General features: G+C 41.1%; 1 protein-coding gene across 5 annotated transcripts in view; it reads right to left on the bottom strand.

The window, feature by feature from the left end:
* The window catches only part of LOC110561939 (ABC-type organic anion transporter ABCA8B-like), a 70,109-nt gene that overhangs the window by 44,535 nt on the left and 7,475 nt on the right, over nt 1-18,099 (bottom strand). For 2 of the 5 annotated variants that reach the window (XM_060386491.1, XM_021658540.2), the window contains exons 2-5: nt 4,643-4,744; nt 3,502-3,706; nt 2,323-2,484; nt 159-262 (exon numbers count right to left, since the gene is read on the bottom strand). In XM_060386491.1, coding sequence (XP_060242474.1) covers nt 159-262; nt 2,323-2,484; nt 3,502-3,706; nt 4,643-4,738 — 567 coding nt within the window. In that variant the 5' untranslated portion in view covers nt 4,739-4,744. Of the gene's footprint in view, nt 1-158; nt 263-2,322; nt 2,485-3,501; nt 3,707-4,642; nt 4,748-14,839; nt 15,216-18,099 lie in introns of those variants that run through there. The other 3 variants (XM_060386490.1, XM_060386488.1, XM_060386487.1) reach the window with 3 other exon arrangements.

Genomic DNA, 18,099 nt, shown 5'->3' with positions numbered 1-18,099 from the left:
TTATATAACATACAACAGTTTTAGTAACTTTCTCCCTGAATGAATGAGTGGATGAAAGGACAGGGTTAGCTATGCATATTTTCTTCCTTGAATCTTTTATGCCTTTGATATCATTAATTTGCCTTGAAGATAGAGTGAATTCAACATTTTACACTCACTTCTATGATGGCGGCATTGATGGCAGCTTGAAGAGCCACAAATCCTTTCTTCCAGAATATTGATACCAGACAGTCAACATCTTCATACTTTCCAAAACAATGAGCTTTGCAGACAAAGGAAACCATAAGCACAGAAATGGGTTATTTCATAACAATGGGTTATTGAGACCAACAAACAGTGGGCTTTGCAAAATCCCCCAATTCCAACTGTTCAAAGATCTACAAAAATATAAATTATAGAAATGGTTCTCCATGTGAGTCAGACAGAGATCTCCCAGGACACCATCTGTCTTGAATTATCTCAGCAAGCTTTAGTTTTTTAAATACTATCTTTTCTTTTCTTTTGAGCTTATAGTTACACCAAATTCCCCTTTGCCTTCCCTTCTTCAGCCTCTTTCATGCACTTCTCTCTGATTGTCTTCAAATTCATGTCCTCTTTTCTTTAATTGTTGATACGTGTATATATATACATGAACATAATATATCTCAATTTATATATCATATATATAACGACATATACTATATGATATAGAAATGCAACCTGCTCAGTTTGCATAGTATTTCTTCTGTGTACGTTTATAGGGCTGACATCTAGGTATTGGATAACCAATTCCAGCTCTTCTCCGAGGAAGACTATTTCTCCAGTCCTTAACATTCCTTAGTTTCCTGTATTTCTTTGTATAGGGTAGAGGCTCTTGAACTTTTCTACATCCACATTAGCCTGTATGTTGATGTCGTACTTGTTTATGTCATGTTGCTAAGACTTTATGAATGTATTTTTTTCTGACATTTCTAGAAGACACAGCCTCATGAAAACCTTCCTATTCTTCTGACATTTAAAGTCTTTCCACACCCTCTCCCATGATGATCCCTTTTTTAAATTTTGTCTTTATTTTGTTTTAGATGTATGAGAGTTTTGTCTGGATTTGCCTGTGTACTACATGTGTGTATTTCATTCCAGCTCCAAGAGATTCAATGGCCTCTGAGCACCCAAATCTCTCTCTCTCTCTCTCTCTCTCACACATACACACACACACGTGCATGCACTATCCCATGAGTAATGCATGCATGCATGGAGCCAGCTATATACAAACACACATTAAAAACACAGGACATGAAATTGGGAGGTGAGGTTGGAAATGGGTCAGGGAGCAGTTATGGGACAGAGTGGCAGATAATTATGATCAAAATACATTGCATGAAGTTCTCAAAGAATTAATAGAAACATTATATTGAAGAATCTTTATATACACCTTCTCATAAGTACATATTTGTCAGCCAGTATATTCTGTAATGTATGTATTAGTTATGTGTCCCTTTGCTGCAGTAAAATAACTGAGGAAAGGGGGGGGATTATTTTGGTTCACGTATTACTAATGGGGCTTTCCGAGGCCACATGGGAAAAGTAATACATAATTCTAAACCCCAAAGAAGGTGAGCTGAGATTATACTTTTCCGAAGGTGAATTTTCCTATCATCATCCAGAACCCTAGGGAAGACAACCTTTTATTCTTCCTCTGATAACAGCCGATCTTGTCTCCTCTTCTGTTGATCATGCCAGCGATTTTGTTTACTTTTGTTATGAAGGTGATCCTGTGTGCTCTCTTGCTCTTATGTAGGTAACTTTGTCTACTATCTTGCTGTTATACTGCCCTTCCAAATTCATGTAGGAGTCTCCACCTTTTTCAAACTCAAGATCTCATCTTAATTGTTTCTTATACCTGTATCTCTTGGTTGCTGTGACAGGCAAAAATGTAGATAAATTCAATAATCACCTGTTCCTCTGGAGGTGGGTGCCCTTTTTACCACGGAATTTTGGGAAATTCTCTTTCATGTAGCTTTAGGCATTTGAATAGAAATCTAGTCTATGGATATATCACCCAAAATGTACCTGATCTCATCTAAAGAAAGGTTTTCTTATTTCATATTTAAATATTTTACAGTTTTATATTACAAATAACACTATTTGCATTGAAATGTATATACACATATAGGTTTGTGTATATACATACACAACTACATACATAGCTAAGCATATGTTAGTGCATTTAAACATGAATATACATTTTCAGAGGTTGTCTAATTTCACACCATAACTTCTATCTTCAGAAACTGCTCAACATCACTGAAGCAGAATAGTGGGACTAGATATCTGAAGAGCTACCTTCATGGTCCTTGTGTTCTTTCCATATTGGGATTCTTTGTCCAAACTCGAATTTCAGATGATATGAGAATGTGTCAGAAAAAATGACCCTTATTATTTCCTGATGACTTTCTGTTAGTTCCATGGTGCTTTCTTCATCCAACAGTCCCAAGACTTTTCTATCTGCCGATGAGAGAATGGGGACACTGTTGTTAGTGGATTGTGGAGAGAGGCAACTTTGAGATGTCAAGTCCAACATCATTCATAAGAGTCCTTCATGAAAATAATATTGACTCAATTACTGACATTTGTCAACATACAAGTTTGGGGAAAACTTGTGGTTCTATCTAGGCGTAATTAAAAGGAATAATTAATGATAATTAATTATTTTATTTCTATATATTTGATTATTGTGCCAACTTAAATAAAATAGAGTATCATATCATATGGCATCAGCTAAATTATTTATACCATCATCATTTTAATAAATACAAAATGGTATAAATCAGGCACTGGTTTATAGTAAGCAGAAGCAGCAATACAGTCTTGTATTCTTTTATGAGGAGGACTTTGCAGCCAGTCCTGAAGATACCTGATAAACCAGGGTCAGATGAAAGGGGAAGAGGTCCTCCCCTATTAGTGGACTTGGAAAGGGGCAAGGAGGAGATGAGGGAGGGAGGGTGGAATTGGGAGGAATGAGGGAGTGGGATACAGCTGGGATACAGAGTTAATAAACTGTAATTAATACTAAAAAATTAAAAATAGACAAAAAAGAAAAAATGAACCCTTAAATAATATGTTTTGTATGTATGAGTGTTTTGCCTTCATGTATGTATGTGTACCATGTGCATTCATGGTTCCTGAAGAGGTCAGAAGAGGGTGTCTGATCCTCTGAAACTGGAGTTATGGATAGTTGTGAGCTGCCATAGTTACAGATAGTTGTCAGCTGCATGCTGAGAACTCGATTCAGGCTCTCTGGAAGAGCTACAAGTGAGCTCTCTCTCTAGCCACCCTGATAATATATTTAATTAGCTTAATAAAGAATGGAAAAATTCAAAATATACCCAGTGCCTATGCTGATATCACTAAAATCATCTTTTCTGTAGACACTATGCTCAATGCTATGTATCTTGTTAAGGCTTAAAAGAATAAAAAGGGATCTGAATAAAATACTGACTCTTGGGTCAATAGAGCACATACCTGTCATGAAAGAGGCAGCAGCCACCTTCTCCATTATCTGTTGTGTCACATTGGTGACAGGGGTGTATGCCAAAGTGAACCCAGATTGTCTAAATGAATCTACTCGGCCCAGGTCCTTGGTGGGTACGGCAGAAAAGTCTGTAGCTTCGTGACCATGAGGGTACCAATACAAGAGAAGCAGAAGGAGCAAAGAGCTCAGCCATTCCTGCACACCCCAATAACAGAGAGAAGATTAGGGTTCCAAATTCTTCATCCGAAACCATTTTGCCATCAAATTTGCCTCTGTCTTTGTAAAAATCCGGCGTGTCTTAGACATAAACGACATGAAGCATGTGTGGCATGAATTCAGAAATAATTTGACAGCTATTAAGAGGAATGTGAATGCGTTGGGCCTCTTAGTAAGCTGTGCTGAGGCAGGTGCTCATGAGAAAATAAGAAATGCAGCCATCTGTGGTTTACATTATTATCACCTCGTGATTTTTACCTCGAACCAGTTTATGATGTCTTTGGTTGGCTGTCAATCTGGGTATTACCATGACAACATAACGTAGTTACAGCATCATGATTACACACCAAAATATTTTTAGTGGACACTCAGCAGAGTGGTGATGATCAGAGGGGTGCCACTTCACTTTGGTAGCTATAAACTCTAGCTAGTCACAAATTCCTGATGAGAAATTATGTCATTTCCCCAATGCATAAGCTTAGAAATTTGTCACAGTACATTTTTCTTGGCACTAAATATGTGTCCAACCTTTTCTGATATTTTTTGAAGCAAAGTTTTAAACAAGAAAGAAATTTAAATGAGAAAATGCCAAATATCCTTTTCTGTGGGCTGCTTTATTACTGCCAGCTTTAGAATACCATCATCCTAGCTCTTGGGTCCGTGAGTGGTACCGCTATTAAGAAATATGACCAGTGATTTAAAAAAACAATCTGTGCTGAATTCTGAATTTCTGGACAGGATTAATGTACTTAAACCAATTAAAGTCTCTTCAAATATATTCATGGCCTAAAAAAACAGCTCCTTCTATATAAGGGAAGGTCACTCATTAATATTTTTGAGTGTTCAGAAAAGCACACATAATTCTCAGACAAATACATTTTTGTATCATCAGCAGACAATGACATTGAATCATACCATTATGGTCTCTCTTTTCATTCGCCATTTTTTGAGGAGGTTCTTCTGTAATAGAGCACAAGTTTGTTGGCGCATACTTATCTCTCTCTTGACCATGTTGCCCTGCTTAATGAGAAAAAAGTGGAGAGATCAAAGTAAATGCAAAGTGTTGAAGAAGAATAAATGTGCTCTTGGGCATATACCCAAAGGATGGTTCATTCTTCCACAAGGACATTTGCACAACCATGTTCATTGCAGCTTTATTCTTAACAGGCAGAAACTGTTAGGTTGTTGGAAACAACCTAGATGGCCCTCAGCAGGAGAATGGATAAAGAAAATGTGGTACATTTACACAATGGAGTTTTACTCAGCTGTTTGAAAAATGACATCATGAAATTTGCAGACAAATGGATGCAATTAGAAAAAAAAAATTACCTGTGTGAGGTAACCAAAGTTCAGAAAGATAAGTATGGTGTGTATTCATTTGTAAGTGGATATTGGCTGTTAAGTGGATATTTGTAAGTGGATACAAGCTGCAAACCACAGACCCAGAGAGGTTAGGTAAAGAGGGCTGTCCAGAGCACTCATGGATCTCTGTCTGGGGGGAGAGGGTGGTAATGGTAGTGGTGGTAGAATAGATCTTATGGGTGGTGTGGGGGCAGGTGGGAATAGGAGCAGAGGGATCAGGGGTGGTGGGAAAGATGGGGTTGGGCAGAGACTGGGGAGAAATGCCTGGGATTGGGGGATATTTGAGGGATTGCATGGAATCCCTAGTGCAATGGAAACTTTCTGGATGCTTTGAGGGTGATCCTAATGAGGACTGCTAATAACGAGGGATATAGAGTCTCACCAGGCCATCTCTTGTCACCCAGCAAGGCTTCCAGCACTAGGACTGGGTTGCAGGCAATTGAATTGTTGGCCAAGTAGGCCCTATGGAAATCCCCAAACAAATTCGGGTTGTTGATAAGACACAGGGTTTCTCTTTGCACAGTGACAGTGGGACCCCGTTGCCAAGGACAACACCCACACAACTCACTGAACATGGAGAAGTTGAGCTGGTACCTACATGGAACCTTCACCCTATGTTCTAGTCTCTTTGATGAGGGAAGCTACTCTGCAGGCCCTGAAAGAGGAATGTGGACACCAACCCAGCCACACTCTCGTTCATCAGACTATGGTTTACACTCATGGACTGTCCACTTTGTCAACACACTTTCTCCATATCCAGGTAGATTCTCCCTTGGATAATCTCCCCAGCCCTGGATTACCCTTTTGAGTTCTGCATCCATATTCATATATCTCAGCCTATTATTATTTAATCATTGATTGTCTTGATCTTCTTCTATATTAATCACTTCATGGTTTTTGTTTTCAAATTATGCCCAGGGCAAGGCACATGAGCACACACTTTCTCTGGTGCATGAAAACTCATCCTTGTACACCTTACTTAAAATTCCTATACTATGTTGCTTGTTTAAGAATCTGAATAAATGATGTAGGAACTAACCTTAGACAGTTTAATAATCTCTGATATTTCTGATAGAAAGAATATTCCAGGTTTTTTTTCTGTGAGAAGACTTTGTGATTTGCACTGTCTTTCTATGAAAAATTAAAGTATGGAGGCCAGAAAGTCATGAGAGTTTAAGACCTAAAAGATTACACAAACAATATTCTTCACTTTTATATTTCAAAATGTGCTTTGTGGGGCTAGTACTCAGTTATTATGAGCAAGAAACCAAGCAATCCGATTAAAAAATGGGGTACAGAGCTAAACAGAGACTTCTCAGTAGAGGAATATAGAATGGCAGAGAAACACTTAAAGAAATGCTCAACATCCATAGCCATCAGAGAGATGCAAATCAAAATGACCCTGAGATTTCACCTGACACCCATCAGAATGGCTAAGATCAAAACCTCAAGTGGCAACACATACTAGAAAGGTTGTGGAGAAAGGGGAACCCTCCTTCATTGCTGGTGGGAATGCAAACTTGTACAACCACTTTGGAAATCAGTCTGGTACTTTCTCAGACAATAGTGCTTCCTCAAGATCCATCTATACCACTCCTAGGCATTTATCCAAAAGATGCTCAAGTACACAACAAGGACATTTGCTCAATCATGTTTGTAGCAGCTTTATTCATAATAGCCAGAACCTGGAAACAACCCATATGTTCATCAACAGAGAAACAGATACAGAAATTGTGGCACTTTTACACAATAGAATACTACTCAACAATTAAAAACAAGGAAATCATGAAATTTGCAGGCAAATGGTGGGACCTAGAAACTATCATCCTGAGTGAGGTATCCCAAAGCAGAAAGACACACATGGTGTATACTCACTTATATAGACCTATAAGACAGGATAAACATACTGAAATCTATACACCTAAAAAAGATAAACAAGAAAGAGGACCAGGGGTAAGATGATCAATCCTCCCTCACTTAGAAAGACAAATGGGATGGACATTGGGTGTAGGAGCAAACAAGTAACAGGAGGAGCCTACCACAGAGGGCCTATGAAAGACTTTACCTAGCAGTGTATCAAAGCAGATACTAAGACTCATAACCAAACCTTCTGCAGAGTACAGGAAATCATATGAAAGAAGGGGGAGTTAATATGACCTGCAGAGGACAGGAGCTTCACAAGGACCAAATATATCTGGGCACAGGGGTCTTTTATGAGACTGTTTCTCCAACCAAGGACCATGTATGGATATAACCTAGAACCTCTGCTCAGATGTAGCCCATGGTAGCTCAGTATCCAAGTGGGTATCCTAGTAAGGGGAACAGGGACTATTTCTGACATGAACTCAATGGCAGGCTCTTTGACCTCCCCCCTACCCCCGAGGGAGGAGCAGCCCTGAGGCTGGAGTTAGAAATCTAGAAAGGCCTCTACCACGGTGCTTGTAAGAGTTGAGGGTCGGGTTGGGAGATGGCTCAGTGGGTTACATTCTTGCTGTTCAAATATGAGGACTTTAGTCCACAGCCCTGGCACCCAAATAAAAGCCAAGCAAGGCAGTGTATATCTGTACCCGATAAGACAGACAACGAGGGATGAAGAAACAGGTAGATCCCGGGGAATGCTGGCCAGCCAACCTAGACAAAACAGTAAGGTACAGATAAGAGGGGAGGAGAGAGGAGGGACAGAGAGTTAATAGTGGAACGGAAACAATGGGGGGGGGAATGGAACTCCTTAGACTCGTAGCAAGTATAAACAGATGCGGGCCTGACATTGTGGTGTGTGTGGAGGACACCCTATCAATTTATGTTGTGGTTGTAGTTTACAGAAGGCAAATGCCTCATCTATATATTAAATGGTCTTTAGATCTCTTCTGTAAATAGTTTAGTTTGGTATGCCTGTTGATTGGGGGGGCATTTTTGTCTATAGGACTCCCTTTTTTGCCCAGGGCCCCTCTCTGACATCCACTGAGTCACACAGAATACCGCTGAGACACACAGGATTGGCAATCGGGGTTCTTGTTCTCCTTGGTTTGGGGTCAGTCAGAATTGGTGACTGACATTTTCCTCTTGTTTGAGGTCAGCCTATGACTGGCGTTGCTTTCTTGTGTTCTATACCTAGATTTAAAATCCTTTTTTAATTTGGAGACTACAAGAGGCAGCTGATAAAGATGGTTAAAGGAAGGGAAGTGAAAAGAGGAGGGAGACAAGATTTCCTCTCTGGCTCAGGACAGGTTGCTGTTCTGCAGCTGAGAAGGGGAACTTAAACTGACTTTTTTTTTTCCTGCAGTCAGGGCTGTTGGAAGTCTTTTAGCCTAAAGCTATAGGGAGTCTAAATGAGACCCTTTGGTGCTGAATCTCCTGAGGAGTCTCTGTGTAGACTAAAGGATGTCTGCCTATTTAAGGGGACTGCTGGTAGAGCCCTCAGTCTGTTAACTTATTTGTGAATCTATAGGGGAGTACGAAATAAGACAGACATAGAACATAGACCCCTCACACATACAAACACTCAACAGAGAATGGATGAGGTGAGTAGCCGCAACAAACTTTACTGCCCTGGTTACACCTCTTATACTGTGAGCAAACGCTCTCTAGTCAGAGAGAGAATTACCTCATAGTCAAAAGGATTTGTCAGAGATAAACCGTTACAATGGGAGGGAAGGTAGTGATTACATGTTTAAGTACTAAACTAAACATTTCTTTAGCTGGTCTTACATTCCAAGACATAAAGCAGGTTTAAAATGACAGTATTTCATGTCTTAAACTGACAAGACATAGGAATTACAACAAAAAGTTTATATTTTTTGACATTAAGGTTTGTACTTAATTTAGACATTTTTTTGACATCCCCATTATTTTCTGGGTTCAAACCAATTTGCCTGAATTTATGGTGCATACCAGGATTCATGGTGCCATCTCTTGAGTGAAAGCTTATCTGAAGCCACAGATCTACTCAAGCCTGTCACCTAGTGAGATATACATGCTTGGCAGCTGGAGGTCCACAAAGGTTTTCATTGTAGCTATAAAAGCTTTCTGTCAACTACCTGATTCCTAACTTCTAAAACTGTTTTATTCAAATCAGGGATACTATACAATCGTTGCTAGGAATTATGAAATGACTCATTCATCTGAACAGCAATGCCTCTTCATAAAGATCTTATAGGAGGTTTGTTGAATCAGAGCAGGTAAATACCCAGAAAATGAGGGTTCACATCATGCCAGATTCTTGAGAGATACAGCAGCACAGGAGAGAAGGGGTATCGAAGTCTGAAAGCAATTCTGCAGTGCATTTCAGAACAGATCTCCCAAAATACTGAAATTGCTTTCCAGAAAGCTCACGTGCCTGCTGAACTTCCCTGACAATGGCTCCTGACGCTTCTTTAATCTAGGTGCTTAGCTGCTGTTCGTCAACTCTGTTAGCCTCAGACTGCCAAGCTCATTTACCGTACCCATTTTTGTTTAGTTGTAGTCCATTTTAACAGCTCCCCCCGACCTTATACTTTATGTGCAATTCTTATTTAGGAGGAACTTCTGGGGCTGAAAGGGTGGCTCGGTTGTTGAGAGCACTGGCAGCTCTTACAGAGGAGCCCCGTTCAGTTCCCAGCATTCACACTGGGCAGCTCAAAATCACCAGTTCCAAGGTATAGGACATTGTCTTCTGGTCTCCGGAAGAGCCTGCACATGGTGAACATACATCAAAGCAGCAAAGCAGGCACTACATACACACAAATAAAAAATTATTAAGAGGAAAGCATTTCCATGCTTTGAAAAGTATATGTACGTATCTTTGACTTTCTTCAAAAGGTCTTTTATTTTTGGATATTTTACCTGTGTTAGTTAAGCTTGTATATATAAGGTACGAGACAATAGGACCTACGATGCTATTGGCAAACTTTTTCTTTTATGTCTTCTCAAATGTTAGAGAAGTATGTGTATAAGAGATTTAATTAGTGTATGCTTTCAATTAGTCTTGCTGCAGCATTCCTTACACACAACACAGTGATGGAGCTTCATAGAAAACGTTCCCAAACACTAGGAAAGACCTTCACCTAGCTGTTTTACAGTGGTCTTAACTGTCCTAGCATTTTACCTCCTGTGTCAATTACCACCAACCGTTCATGAAGACTTACCACTTTCTTTCTGTCGACTTTTCAGCCAACCTGTGCAGATTTTGTCTGCTGGGCCAGGACCTGAGGATCTGAAAGAATGGGGTGGACCACAGTCTGATACTGTAGAGCATCTGACTTCAGTTTCAGTGCGCTTTTATACCCGAATTTAACAAAGAAAACAATGATCTAAAGAGGGTCGTTCGAGTTCAGAAAAATATGTAAACAAATGCCAGTAAGCACATACTAAACATTAACAGAGCAGCCCTTTCCCAGAACTTCCTCAGGACGGAGCAATTTAAACACACACTGGCACGCATTATAGCTTATATCTGGTAAAGCACAAAAGCAAAGCAGAAGGACACATCCATATCCACTGACCAGCTTGGGTTTTATAGCTATGATCTGATATCCAACAGGAATAAACATAACCTATAGGTTGAATGTAAACAGTTAACACAGGAAACGCAAAATCATGTCCAAGAACAATGCAGGGAAAAGAACACACCTGAGGTAAAAGGCCCTGTCTTTTTCCTGGAGCCTCACTCAGCATGGCTCATGCTTTTAACCATGTTTGACGGGTTCTTTCTCTAACTTTAAACAATAGTCCATGCACAATGACAAAGGATTTTCTTTTAGCCAGTGTATATTCCACTGGCTAAAAGGAGAAATACATGCTATTTGTGAGTCCTAACCTAACCTAAAAAAAAAAAAAAAAAAGATGGATTTCTCTTTTTATTTTCCATTTTTACTCTCTAGATGAGTTTGGAGATGGTGTAGCCAAGCAATAGCTGGAACCTTAAAATGTTTAGGTTAACAGCCAACAACCGACCACACATATATGGCTCAGTGGGCAGAAATTGTATTTTTATTGTATGTGAGTCAGCATATAATCTTGGTTTCAGGGATTCCCACAGTCCCCTGGTACATTAACTAATGTGTTCTCATGGACCCAGGTGGAAGAAGTTTCTTATTGCCAGAGGCTCCAACTGCTCGAAGTGCTGGGCATAAACACGGCCCCGTGAGTGCAGAGCCATTAGACGGGACAACCACACCAACCCCTTCCAAGATGCAGCTGATGTCATAGAAGAGGTGACAGAAAGAACGTGAGAGACCGAGGACGAGAAGGCAGGCTCCGAAAGGCCGGTCTCCGGACACGACAGAGCGGGCACACACGTGACCTTGGCTGCATTGACCGGAAGGAGACCTCCACAAGATCAAGAGACTTAAAAACCTCAACAGAGGAAAGAGCTGCTCCAGAGGCCCAGCCGCTAGCTTGGGAGCTAATGGCAGCTGATAGCTGCTGAGGGAGGGAGAGTTACTTTTCTCTCTGTGTGTGTGGCAGGAATCGGCAAGCTGCCCTAGTCATGACCTAGCACATGACTCCACACACACGTGCATAAGGGGCAGTGCTAATTTAACTCAGTGATGGAAAAAAAATACATGAAGTGGAGAGGCAGATAGGTAGGGAAGGTGTAGGGATGAGGGTGGGAAGAACATATAGATAAAATTATTTAAAAAATTTTTTTTAAGTTTAGGAAAGAAGAAAGGAAGAAAGGAAGGAAAGGGGTGCTAATTGCGATGACCCTAAATTTACTAATTTAATAGAGTTAAAATTTTACACTGCTAAGTTTTCTTCTATGTAGATTTGCTTTCCACTTAACTAGATTACTTCCCTAGTAATATATAATTTTTTGATTCTCTATAGAAGATTTACTGAATATTTGTGTGTTTCTAGCTTGCATTTAGCATTGTGTATTGCATGCCTTGGTAATTGCTGGTTTACAGAAATTCTACTGATACTATACATATATAAATCTTGTTTCTAAAGCTATCAATGAATTCCCTCATTACTATGGCATTTTAAAGACCAAGCCCTCTGTGCTCTAATACAGAGATGTCACCTTAAAAATTGCCCTTTAGTTGCTTCCATGACACCTGGACCTTGTGTGGAGGGAAGGACAGAAATGCAAGGCTGAAGAGCTACAGTAATAGCGGATGCCCTTAGTGAAGTGAGAAAACATATTTGCTAAATCCGAACCTGACCTGGGGCTGAAACGGAGGTCAGCCTGCCCCTCTGGCATAGTGCTTACAGAGACGTTTGCTAACCTACAATGTTCAACTTCTGGAACCACAAGGTTTCTGTTCCCTGACCAAACAGAGATACCGTGGTGACACATCTGTGCCCTTTTCTTACTAAAAGTTCATAGCCTGTCATGCTTGCTAACAAGCCATCGCAGCCATGTCAATGGGATATACCAAACTTGTGGTTTTTACCTTTCTAAAACACCTGCTCATCCAGCTCAGGGCTACCTCTGGACTTGAGTACATGTGCTGGCTAGGTCTGTGTGGCTCAATAACGGCTTCAAATTCATAGCTTGTCCTGGCTTCTTCTCTGGGTGAGAACAGCCCGGCTACGACATTATCTTTCCAGTTTAAGAGATACAGGAAATTTTCACCATTAGGAGTGACATTCGCTGCATTTTTTGTCAGGTCTTTATTAGAATAAGGAATGTCCGTTGTTTTCCTACTTTCCTGAAATATTGATTCATAATTGTATTGCATCTTATGTTTTGCATTTTAGCATACTATCTACTACATTGTTATATTTATATCTAATATAATCTGCTAGTGTCAATTGATTACATAAGGGGTCTCATTTCTTCTTCTTCTTCTTCTTCTTCTTCTTCTTCTTCTTCTTCTTCTTCTTCTTCTTCTTTTTACCTCTGCTTGTGGGTTTGGACTGGCTTCATCTGGATTGGGATATTTATGATCTTTTGTCCTGTGTGTGAGGAAGCCTGTGTACACTGGAAATTGCCTCATGGGCTTTGTGCAGAATTGGCTGAAGAGAGCAGCATTATGCTGCCATAGAGACTACATTAGCAGAACAGAACAGGCTTACCCACAGGAGTATAGCAAATCACAGCTTTAGCAGATTCAACACTGAGCAGAGACCATGCATAAGAGAGAGAGAGAGAGTGTGTGGGTGGGTATGTTCCTGTGTGTGTGTGTGTGTGTGTGTGTGTAAATATTAGTGGGTGATTTGGTAAGGAAATTTGCACACATATTTAATTAAACAGGAGTGTAAAGCGTCTTGCAGAAGATGCATCAGTGTGTCATATCAAGACTTCCTGCCACAACTTCTTCAACGAACCCTACTATGCAGTTACATTCTGCTGAGCCTCGTCCGAAAACTATGGGACGTAAAAGCTCTTCAAAGACACTTCTGGTGGGAGGAAATAGGAGATCTAAGCTGAATTATGGAAGGGAAGATTCCCCAGAATCTGATGCTTATCAGCTTTCTGGGAAGCATGCCAGGAACATGAATGGGTTAGGGCTTTGACCACAAAGTCAGTAGCTCCCTCACGGATACTGTAAATTTGGTTTTATGTTCTGAGTTCTGAAGCAAGTGCTAGGGATGGACGCCACATGGTGGGCCTTCATAACAAGGATGGGTGAGTCCTGAGCAGAAGCTCTTGCCACATCCCTAAGCTGAGAGCTCACACAGTGCTGTATTTTCTAGAGCCAAAGTTTGGATGGTAAGTCCAGACTGGTCAATTTAATGGGAGACACAATGGCCAAAGCAAAATCTGGGGGTGGGTATTGTCAGAGGAGGAGCCTGCACAGGGCTGTCTAAGGAGGCTCAGAGGCAAGGCTGACTGGTGGAGAAAATAAATGAGACAAGGAAGGGAGAGGGAATGAAAGGGCACCCAGAATGGAGCTCTATCAAGTTGGAGCATCCAGTAAGGGGAGCTAAGGAGCCCCACAAATTGTTTCCAGTCCTGATAATCCAGAGGGAACAACTTTTGAGGGGGGTGTGTATGCTGTTGGTGTGGCGGAGCTGTCTAAACAGAGATCTCATCAGAGAATCAGCCACAGCCCCAAAGAGCATGGCAACTGCACTCTGCCTGCAGCCTCTTTGATTTTATTTGTAAATCAACATTGCCTCCTTGTCTCTCCACTGCTGGTGTGAGTTTGTAAAAAGACTAACCACACAAATCTTCCTTAAACAAGTGTGTGTGTGTGTGTGTGTGTGTGTGATTAATTTTCCTCCTCCCCTCTTGTTAAATTCAGTCTGGAATGCTTAGGCTTGTGGGAGCCTGACACTTCTGTGTTCTAGACTGTGAGAAGGAAACCCTACACACTTCACATTCTGATTCCACTGAGGGTGTCCGAAGAGTCCAAGATCCTAGAATGGACACAGATTGCCAACTCCATCAAAAGTGTTCTGTGAACACTCTTGGGAAGCAGTGTCCAACTCAGAAAAGCCATACTCCAAACCTGTCAAATGACAGATCAAAGCATGCAACTCCAGAAACAGCACAGGCCTTCCACCCAGTCCTGAAGGTCTCAGTTCTCCTTCAGTCTGTTGGCCAGCCCCAGCCCACCCCCACACACATTTCCCAACAGAGCATCCTAACTGCATACTTTAAAAACACATTTTAATTCAACACCTCGCTCTATTTAATATTAAATGCCAGATATCAAAACATTTCAAAATAGTCCATTGATTTTTTTAAAAATAACTTTGGCATGGATGGTTAGCATAAAACAGCTCATAAAACTGTCCAGTTTTATTATAACAACAACAATAATCCTGAAGCCCAAACAAATAAACCCACTAAGGAAAACAAAAGTCACAGGAACTTACTTTTGGGAAATGTGAAGCAAGGAGTCCTGGAGCACCATTTATTCACTAGCACTGTTTAGAGGAAAGTGAGTCACAGTCCCCATTCCTCCTCCTGGACTCTAGCAGATGTCTAGAGTTTAACTGTTTGGTGACTGTGAACACAACTGGTGAGAACTGCTGTCAGCCAGCCAGCTGAAGTTTACGATCTCTGCTTAGCTGGTCTTGCCAAAAGCCACAGTCACGTGACCCGCTGCTGGTGGTTGTGTGTCAGCCAGCCCCTGCAGGGCCGTGCCTAACATATTTGGTCACCTGGCCACGTCATTGTGTAACAGAGAAAATTCAATTATTTCCAAGCTTCCGGTATTGCTAAGCTTCTCTGTTAATGTTCACTGTGACAAGAACTGACAGCAAAATTTAGTGCTTTGGTTTTAAACTGGAAGATGGTAAATCTGGGAAACTGGAGGGCTGTGTCGCTGGAGGAAAGCTCTCTCTCTCTCTCTCCACTCGCAGCCCCGGGTTTCTAACTGACGTCTTCACTCAGGATTTTCATTCTGATTTCTCAGTTTTGTCTCCACTTAGTGATGACGATTTTCTAGTTCCCACTAAGCTTTATTCTTGACTCTTGGCTTCTTTAGCAGGACCTTAATTCTGGATATGGGAACTTGTTATCTCATGTGTCCCTTTTGCTCCTGGAGGACAAAGGTTGATGTCAAGTGCCGTCATCAAGTGCTCTCTATATTACTGCCTTTTTTGCAAGCTGATTGTCATTTACTTGTTAAATGTTAATTCTCTGCTATGACTGCATTATTTTATTATGTGTTATTTGTATTATACATTACTATATTCTGTATTACTATTTTTCTGGATGGTACAACTGTGGCATTCTTTACCTTGGGTGGTAACCAATGGTTATTTAATTGGATACTAGGCCTTTTCAATCAGAAGGAATAATTTGTGTTTGGTATTCTAAACCTAGTCATCTGTGGATGGAGAGATCATAGACCCTACAGCATAACCTCTACTGTTATTTTTCTAAGGCAATATCATTTCTAACTGTGTTTTAAATACTCCTTATAGCTACAGATAAGTGTAGCTCTCATGCTTCCTTAAAGACACTTCCTTTCACTTTTGGCCAGAGGTTACTTCAGGGATCCCAAACTGGTCAAAATGCTGAGAATAAATGATGACGGGGTACCCAGACCCAATGTAGTCTCAACATCCATAATACAGGTTCAGGAAGCATCCCGGAAGCAGGGATATAAATCAGAGGACTATGCTGCTGGCTGCTAGACAGCGTCTTCTTGATGCATCAGGAAGGCTGCTCCCATGACGTTGCAGCAGTATGGCTGCCTAAAGAAGATTTACAGAATGACAACACCAGTTGACATGTCAGCGGGGATACGGGACATTTCACAAGGCCCCACTCCTAGACAAAGGGATAAAGGCAACCTGTGGCTACATCTCCAGAAATGAGCTGCCTTATGGTTTGTCCAATTCCAAGTGGTCATCCCTAAAGACAGGTGCATATGAGCAATAGTGAATGGGCTTTAGATGTGTGTGTGTGTGTAGGTACAATAATAGTAACTAAGACGCCATGAATTTGAAAAGGAACTGGTGGACACCTGGGAAAAATTGGAGGGGAGGGGAAATTGTGTAAAGATGGTGCATGTATGGAGCTCTCAAACCATTTTTAAAAATTACTGCATTGTTTTTTTTGGAGACAAGTTTTCTCTGTGTATCACCGTATCTTTTCACTTAAAAACATTTGTTAATTTTGTCTTCTGAGCTAGGCTATTTTGGCATCATGTGCATGCCTTGTGCCCTTGGGGTTCAGAATGAAGAGCCAGATCCCATGAGAGGGGAGTTCCACACTGTGAGTTACTCTATGGGAACTGAACCCTGGCCCTCTGCAAGAGCAGCGGTTCTCTTTGCCCCTGAGACACCTCTTCAGTCTCCAGTCCTCCTTGTTTTTAAAACAGGGTCTTTCATCTGAACCTGTAGCTCACAGAGTTGACTAGAATGTCGAGGTAGCAAGCGACAGGGATTCTCCTGTCCTTGGCTCCCTGGTACTAAGATCAGAAGCAAACGTCCATTCGTGTCCCAGCATTTATGTGAATGGCAGGGCTGTAAACCTGGACCATTACACTTACAAAGCAAGCAGTTTGCCCCACCTAGCCATCTCCCCAACTTCCATCTTTTATTAATTTGTAGTTTGATTCCCTTAGGTCAGAGAACACCTAGTGTGTTAACTTTTGTTGAGGCTCGTTTCATGACCAAGGGAAGATCTATCTTCATGACTCTTCCTTATGGACTTAAAGAGATACACATCTTAATGCTGCCTGGCTTGAGAGCATAGCAGTCAGGCCAGAATGTGACAGTGACTGGATGAGATGCGATTTTGAGGCCCATGCCTGCCAATTTGTCAGTCTAATCTGTTACCAACGATCCCAAGACCAGAGTATGAAATTAGTCACTTATCTGTTTTTAAATCATGCCAGCCACCAATGTAAGAAAATATAAATGTATGGTTCATTTTAACATTAATTTATCAAAACACATGCATACATACATTAAAAGTTATAGACACACATGTATATTATGTGACATGCATGCTGCAGTGCATTTATGGAAGTCAGAGGACAACTCATGAGAGCTGGGTCTCTCTTTCCAACATGTAGGTTGCAGGAATTGAATTCTAGCCTGCAATGCCTCCACTGGCTGAATAATCTTACTAGCCCCATTTAAGATTATCCCAGCTACACCACTCCTGGGCACATACCAAAAAATGCTCCACCATACAACAAGGACATTTGCTCAAGCATGTTCATAGCAGCTGTATTCATAATAGCCAGAAACTGGAAACAACCTAGATGTCCCTCAGCTGAGGAATGGATAAAGAAACTGCGGTACATTTACACAATGGAATACTGTTCAGCCATTAAAAACAAGGAAATCATGAGATTTGCAGGCAAATGGGTGGAACTAGAAAAGATCATCCTGAGTGAGGTAACACAGATCCAGAAAGACACACATATCTACTCACTTGTGAGCAGGTTTTAGTCATATAGTACAGGATAGACATACTACAATGCACAGACCTAAGTCTGACGAATATCTTAGGTTTCACATAGGCTCACTATTTAGGGGAGTGGGGAATATCTCTGACACAGACTATGTTGCCTGCTTTCTGATCACTTTTCCCTGATGGGACTCCCTGATGGGCCACAGGGGAAGAATAGGGGAGAGGGGATTTGGGAGGAAGGGTGGGACTGGAAGGAGAG

The sequence above is a fragment of the Meriones unguiculatus genome, chromosome 7 (assembly GCF_030254825.1).
Source record: "Meriones unguiculatus strain TT.TT164.6M chromosome 7, Bangor_MerUng_6.1, whole genome shotgun sequence".
NCBI lineage: Eukaryota > Metazoa > Chordata > Mammalia > Rodentia > Muridae > Meriones > Meriones unguiculatus.
Note: the sequence above shows the minus strand (reverse complement) of the source record. Positions and strands in the feature narration are given on the sequence as shown.